Consider the following 6,874-nt stretch of genomic DNA (forward strand, 5'->3'; position numbering starts at 1 on the left):
AAATAAATGAAACATTTTAACAAATTTGTGACTAACTCTGTTCACTTTGTACACAATATGACTATGGTTCAGAAGTGTCATAAATCATTATTCAATCTCTTTAATAAACCGTAACTGAAAATAAAAGAAGAGGACTCGGTTTTTGCGAGAGCATTGTGAAGTTAAACAATGCACGAAGGTTGTGTTGTTGTTACAGGAATATTGTAAATTGCATTGAAAATTACAATACATTTTCTTTTCAGTTACAGCAAATTTAAAGTTTTAAAAGCTTTAAATATTATGATACAACCGTATCTAATATTTTTTTTTGTGAAAAAAGCTTAAAATTAGAAGAGTGCATTTTAACATGGACCCTGAATTAGCATAACAAATGGTTCAATTAGTTTATTCATACTTATAAACATGGCAATTAATTTCAATTTTAATGCGAACTACTCAAACAAGTTTACTTTATAGTTAATTTCGTTTGTTTTTCATGATGTTATCTTACCAATGTTATAAATGCGAGAGTTTAGATAGATTGATGTTTGTCAGATGGTATCTCCGGAACGGGACAAGGGATCTTAATAAAATTTGGCATAGATGTGGGACATAGTCTACAAGTATACATAAGCTACTAATTATGATTTTTTCTAAGCCGCTCAGACGGAGTCGCGGGCGACAGCTAGTTTGTACATAATTTGGATGTGTTACAATGAGTGAAGATGTACAGTAAGGGCTTTGCAGTGAGATGTTGTCAGGTTTGCAGCAAACAGCTGCTAGTTTTTGTGCGCTCCCTTATTGTAGGGATTCCTTATAAGAACACGGTCGCTTTTTGTGCGCGGGCGCAGTGCGCGCAGCTGCTTCGTCAGCCCTGTCTTTGATTCTTTGTTACAGTTTATAACTATTCAGTTAAACAGACAATTTACTGGCTTTGGATTTCAGAATAGCCTTTTCAGCCGCTGTGTTATTGGGGAAACATTTTTCTAGTTGAAATCTGTTAATATATGCTTGGGTACAGTTAACACACATTAAAATGCAAAGCAATGAGGAGGAAGAAACAAATAGCAATATTACCTGGTTTTCTTTGTATAGCAGAAAGGACGGGAGTTAACAAGGAAAAGGAATGAACATGAACAGGAAAGGGATGTGCCGTGACTCTCTAATTGTTAAGGATGTACTCTTCGTAAAAGACAATTAGATGAGTTCAGTCAAAGTGCGGCAGATATCCTTTTTAAGACGTCAAAAGATTTTTTGTTGTGTAGGCACAGACAGCTGGGCAGCGTACTGTTGCGATAGCGAGGCTTCGTTATACGGTCACCAACTCTATACTAACACTGCGGATATTACTATATATGTGAAATGTAATTTAAAATACCATCATTAATGTAACCATTGAATATTTAAAAATAGAACCACTAAAGAAATCGATAATACAGCAAAATATAAGAAGAAAGTTACTTTCCATATCTTTGAAGCGCTATATGTGGAGTGCGATAGCTATTTTAAAGGTTTTACCACAAAAAAGGAATACAAATTAATGAATAATCCATAACATTTGGCAAAGCACAATAGTTTGTAGTTATGTCCTCAACATTTTTGATGTATGGTCACCATACAACTAGCGGGTCCGGCACCATCTCGTGCAGGTACCGCTCTTTTGTTCCCATTAATTAGCTGTTGCCGATTTGTGGACCTCCTCCGCACCCCCGCGCACCGCCTCGCCCCGCTCCTCCCCGCACGACTCACTGCACGCCCGCCACATGTCGCCCGCACACTGACTTCACACAACACGACTACAATGTGCTGGGTTATTTACTGCACTTGAAAAAGTTCATGAAAAAGTTGTTATTTCAGTGTTTCTTAATGTTTTTCAGCGTAGCATAACTTTTCAATAACTAATATAATATGTGAATAACGATGTTTGAACTGATGCAATATTACCAATAGTATTGCTTAACTTCTTAATCAATAACAATTTGCATAAGATTCTATGTGACGCGTTTTGCGATACCAATATATTACAACATATCGAATTTCAATCGATTACAAAAAAATATTTGATTTAGATAATTTGAAAGAAATATGAACCCGTATATTATTATATATTCATACTTATTGTCGATATGTTTGGTTTATGTAATTCGTTGTATGGGGTGTGGGGTGCGGGGCGGGCGGGGCGGGCGCAGGTCCGCGGCAGCTGCGCCGGCGGAATGCGCACCTGCCTCCGCCGCATCTCGACCTGTCTCCGCACCTCTGCCCGCCCGCACCCCGCACCCCGCAACACGACCTCACACAACTAGAAGCCCCCTCCGACTGACTAGATATATACCCTGATTATTTTCTATTTAATTTCGAATAAATAAAAACGGTTAAAGTTTAGCAGCAGTTAAGAATTGCAACTTTAGTTATCTTCAGTTCGTCTGTATCGAGGTGAAAGTTGATTGAACTATTGGCTACAATCTCATATTGTCCTTGACTACGGAGTCGCAATGGTCAAGAGGTCGCCGCGCACGACCCATCCCGCGGTGTAACGCCCCACATCCGGCGCTAACTGGGTCACTCGGCAAACGAACCCACAACACTACAAGGACGGACCTCAAAGGTCACAGCCCTTATGAAGTCAATACAATTAGTTTTTAATTGAAATCGATAATACACACAACATGTCACTTTTTAAGCTCGTCTTGTAATATTAGTGTTAAATTGAAATTTTGAAAAAAGTTATAACAGCAACATAGTAATGTTTTTTTCGGTCAGTCCGTTTACCTGGGCACTGTCGTGTCGTGCCGTGAGCAGGTGTGCGATGCCGTCGCGTGCGGGTCCACATAAATACCGCGCGCGGCCGGCACCGCGCCAGTCTGTGCTCTACCTCGTTCAGTGTCGGACCCGTGTTCACTTGTGAGTTGTGTCGTGTCACTCTGTGTCGGTGCCGGAGATTTGCAACATGATCATCTGCCTGTCCGGGTTCGTTATTGCCGGGTTAGTAGTCAAATATTCTTGTGCCGTCATCAATTTTACGTTTTTGCTATATACAAATATATCTAATTTGCTCTTCATTTTATATCTTCTAATAATTGTAATAATATCTTTAGATTTTTTTCGATCTATGGGATTAATTATTGCTTTTATTTGTATAAAGTAATGTTAATCGGTCGTTTGCTACTTTTTATTTAGATTTACAGAAGGAATTAACTTGAGATGTCAAATAGAATCAATAAAACTGTTCGGAGAGATTGTTCACAGTTCTGCCGAATATTAGTTAACAAGAGATGTGTCACTCGGGGATAGTGTAGCTTCCAACAGTGAATGAATTTTACAAATCGGTTCAGTAGCTTATTCAATGCAAAAAAGAATCAATTTTTTCCTCTCTATAGTATTAGAATAGGTAACTGCGCAATGTTTGTAAATAAATTGTGCAACACTTTTGTGTGTTACATTGTGCACTATCTGCATTTTGTTTAAAACATGTTTCGATAATATTGTTTCTTCATCAGACAGGAAAGTGATGTACAATTATAATGAAGCAACTAATGATATGTCATATTCAACTGTTTATATCATAAACCTGCAGAGTATCAAATGTATAAAAAACAATTTTTCCTTTTATTTCAGAACGTCACCTACGTCGCTGTCGTCGCGTAATGATGTTGTAAGTGATATTGTACTTATTAGAAAATGTAGTGAAGTCACAATGTTTATTTAATATAATATAAATGAATTAACTTATGCTGATGTGTGTCTGTGTGTCAGATGTGCAGCGCGACGTACGCGGCGCACCAGCAGACCCTGCTGCAGCACCTCGCCCACCTGCAGCCCCCGCACCACGCCCCGCAGCCCGCACACCTCGCGCACAGAGGTACAGACACGCTTGATGACATACCACGAATACATTGTTGGAGATGTTGATTATGATTAATTAAGAATATTGTTTGTTCAGGTGGAGGCGCGCGCTGCAGCAGCAGCTCGGAGTCGGTGTCCAGCCACAGCGCCTCTCCGCCGCCGCCGGCCAGGTACACATTGTCCGCTTGTGTGAGGTGTGGAGATGTGGAGGTGTGCAGGTGCAGTGACCGGGGTGTGGTTGTTGCAGGCGCGTGCGCACGCTGTACGCCTGCCTGGGGGAGAGCGAGGGCGAGCTGTCCTTCGAGCCGAACCAGATCATCACGCACGTGACGCCGTCCGGCGAGCCCGGCTGGCTGCGCGGCATGCTCGACGGGCGCAGCGGTCTCGTGCCGGAGAACTACGTCGAGCCCCTGCCGTAGTCGCCGACCTCCACATTGTTACATGCAGTATTATGAAGCATTCCTGACCCTGCACATGGACTCGACCGATGTGCGGCTCGGCTCCACTAAACATATCGTCCACTTGGAACGGACACATTCTTACGTCTTTATTGTCTAAGTGAAATGGAGTTGTGCGCGATAGAGCGAGGGAGTGCGCGGCACACGGTACCGGCTGCGGAGATGAGCTGCTGCAGGACAGGAGCCGGGAGAGGTGGCCGCGACACGCCCCCGCCCGTACATTGTTAACTTTTTTTACGTATTTGTATATTTTGTACATTGTATATAAGATTTGTTGATATTTTAACTATTTATATTGCCTATACGTATGTTGTGAATTTTGTACCAAATATATTAGATCGTACGATAATATATTAAATACATTTTAAGTAACCATTACTAAAATATTCTTTTATTTTTGTAATAAAATAAAATCTTCTACCTTCGTCCGATTCCCAACAATTAAACATTTCCTTTAGTTAAATATAAACATAACGTAATCGTTATTCACAGAAACATACATTACAAAAACTGACAAACTACGCGCAAAAGAAAAATCTATTTTGGTCTCCAAGAGATAAAAATTTAGGGAAGAGTAAACTATCTTTGACAACATTGATCTACAAGAAAATCCTCTTTTAAGAAATTTCTTCATCAATATGATTCTTCAAGGTGGAGTGATTTTTTTTAGTGTAGCTTATATGTTGCAGCGAAACGGCACCTGGTATCTGAGTAATGGTAAGTTCAGAAATAATTGAAGATGACAGCACGTTCTGAAGACGTGTCAGTGAGCTGCTTGTGAAGTTACCACTGTTGCACCAGCTCGTTGCTGGCGCGATCAATCTGTTAGTGCTCTAAATCTAGTATCAAACGAAATGAAACAAAGTTTTTGATTTTTTATTTTTAATTCAATACCAATCCGATACAATAAGCGCGAAGGAACTACGGCCGCGGGGCGGCGGGGCGGCGGGGCGACGCGGCCCGCGGCTCAACAACTACTGTGTAAACATTAAACATTTAATACGCAAATAACATCATAAGCCACTTTAATTACGAATATTTATCGGCACCCAAGTAACGTAAGCACATTTACACGTCCGTTTCGATCTAGTTTACAAGATTATCTCCGCACGTCGCGGCTTCGCTCCGCTTCCTCGGCGCCGTGGGCGCGGCCGGAGCGCGCGGCCCGGCCCCGGCGGCGCCGCTACACGCGCGTCCGGCGGGGGACCACATTCCTCGAGTGGAGACTCGCGACTGCTGCCTCAGCGCCCGGGGGGTATTAGCTGCGCTCCAGCGCCGGCTCATCCTCCTCGCACACCAGCCGCCGCACGCGGTTGCAGTCCGCCAGCGCCGGCCGCGCCGCCAGCGGGCCCCCCGCGCCTCCCGCCCGCGGCCCGCCCCGCGCCGCGCCGCCGCCCTCGCCCCCCTCGCCCGCCAGCAGCTCCAGCTTGCGTGACTCCCCAGTGCGCACTATGCACAGCAGCGCCGCGTACTTGTCCTGCAGCGCGCGCTGCCGGGCGGCGTGCTCCTCGCCCGCGTGCCTCAGTGCTCGCCGCAGCTCCGCCAGCGCGGCGTCGCGCGCGCTCAGCGTCGTCTCCAGCTCGTGTGCGCGCGCGACCGCCGCCTCCGCGCGCGCCGCGTTCGCGTCCGCCTCGGCCTCGGCGCGGGCGAGCGCGGCGCGCAGCGCTCGCTCCTCGCTCGCGTTGCGCTCGGCCGCCGCTCCGCTCGTGACGCCGATGGCCGCTCGCGCCGCCTCGCTCAGCCGCGCCTCGCGCTCCGCGAGCACGAGCAGCTCGCGGCGCAGACGGCGCACGTGCTCGGCGCGCCGCTCGGCGGCTAGCGCGGTGCGCGCGAGCATCTCGACGTGTCGCGCCGCCTCGAAGGACTCCCCGCGGGTGCGCTGCAGCTCGGCGACGTCGAGCGCGCGCCGCTCCTCCGCCTCGTGCAGCGCGGCCTCGGCGCGCAGGCGGGCGGCGGTCTGGTCGGCGAGCGCGGCCTGCAGCTGGGCCTCGCGCTCGCCGGCGGCCGCGGCTGCGGCGGCGTGCGCGGGGAGGGCGGGGGTGTCGCGCAGACGCGCGCGCAGCTCGTCGCGCTCGAGGTGCGCGGCGCGCAGTTGGTCGCGCAGCGCGGCGTTCTGCAGTTCGAGGGCGCGCGCCTGGCGGCAGCGGCCGAGCAGGCGGCGGTTACGCTCGGCGTGGGCCTCGCGCCGCCATCGCTCGTGCAGCAGCTGGGCGTGTGCAAGGGCGAGCTGTTCTGCAAGCTCGCTGTCGGCGCGCGGCGGCCGGCCCGCGTATAGATCGGCCAGGTACTTGTCCAGCCTCTCACAGGGCGAGACCGTCTCCGGTGCGGTCTCCGCCTCCTAAAATGTCAAATTTTAAAGTGAGGTCTCGGGTAAGGTCGTTTGATTATTTTAATTTTTTTATCATTTGACATAGAATTACCCGTTTCCTCGCGTCGGCGGTCAGGCTGCGATAAAAGTCTCCAATAAGGAACTCGTACGGCGCGGGCCAGGTGTCGACGGTCTGTACGGCGACGGCGGCGGTGCGCGCGGCGGGGATGCGCGGCGAGCAGGAGGCGGCGCGGCGCGGTGGAGGAGCGGCGCGGCGGCGCGGGGC

General features: G+C 48.2%; 2 protein-coding genes across 2 annotated transcripts in view; one reads left to right on the forward strand and one right to left on the reverse strand.

The window, feature by feature from the left end:
- The first annotated feature begins 2,294 nt into the window (after positions 1 to 2,294).
- LOC106120646 (rho GTPase-activating protein 26-like) lies at positions 2,295 to 4,650 on the forward strand. The gene is made up of 5 exons (XM_013316011.1): positions 2,295 to 2,961; positions 3,595 to 3,631; positions 3,733 to 3,838; positions 3,920 to 3,992; positions 4,070 to 4,650. The coding sequence occupies exons 1-5, from the start codon at positions 2,927 to 2,929 to the stop codon at positions 4,239 to 4,241; spliced, it is 423 nt and encodes a 140-aa protein (XP_013171465.1). The 5' UTR covers positions 2,295 to 2,926; the 3' UTR covers positions 4,242 to 4,650.
- An 888-nt stretch (positions 4,651 to 5,538) lies between these two features.
- Positions 5,539 to 6,874, reverse strand: part of Tsc1 (tuberous sclerosis 1 protein hamartin) — a 4,400-nt gene continuing 3,064 nt past the window's right edge. Inside the window, exons 3-4 of the mRNA XM_013315914.1 lie at positions 6,701 to 6,850; positions 5,539 to 6,615 (exon numbers count right to left, since the gene is read on the reverse strand). Coding sequence (XP_013171368.1) covers positions 5,539 to 6,615; positions 6,701 to 6,850 — 1,227 coding nt within the window. The remainder of the gene's footprint in view (positions 6,616 to 6,700; positions 6,851 to 6,874) is intronic.

The sequence above is a fragment of the Papilio xuthus genome, unplaced genomic scaffold, assembly GCF_000836235.2.
Source record: "Papilio xuthus unplaced genomic scaffold, Pxut_1.1 DF826949.1, whole genome shotgun sequence".
Taxonomy (NCBI): Eukaryota; Metazoa; Arthropoda; class Insecta; order Lepidoptera; family Papilionidae; genus Papilio; species Papilio xuthus.

Bases quoted from the DNA above. Each gene is read 5' to 3' on its own strand.
- LOC106120646 (XM_013316011.1), top strand. From the start codon at position 2,927: ATGATCATCTGCCTGTCCGGGTTCGTTATTGCCGG. The intron at 2,962-3,594 runs GTTAGTAGTCAA...CTTTTATTTCAG, and splicing joins TCCGGGTTCGTTATTGCCGG to AACGTCACCTACGTCGCTGT. The intron at 3,632-3,732 runs GTAAGTGATATT...TCTGTGTGTCAG, and splicing joins TGTCGTCGCGTAATGATGTT to ATGTGCAGCGCGACGTACGC.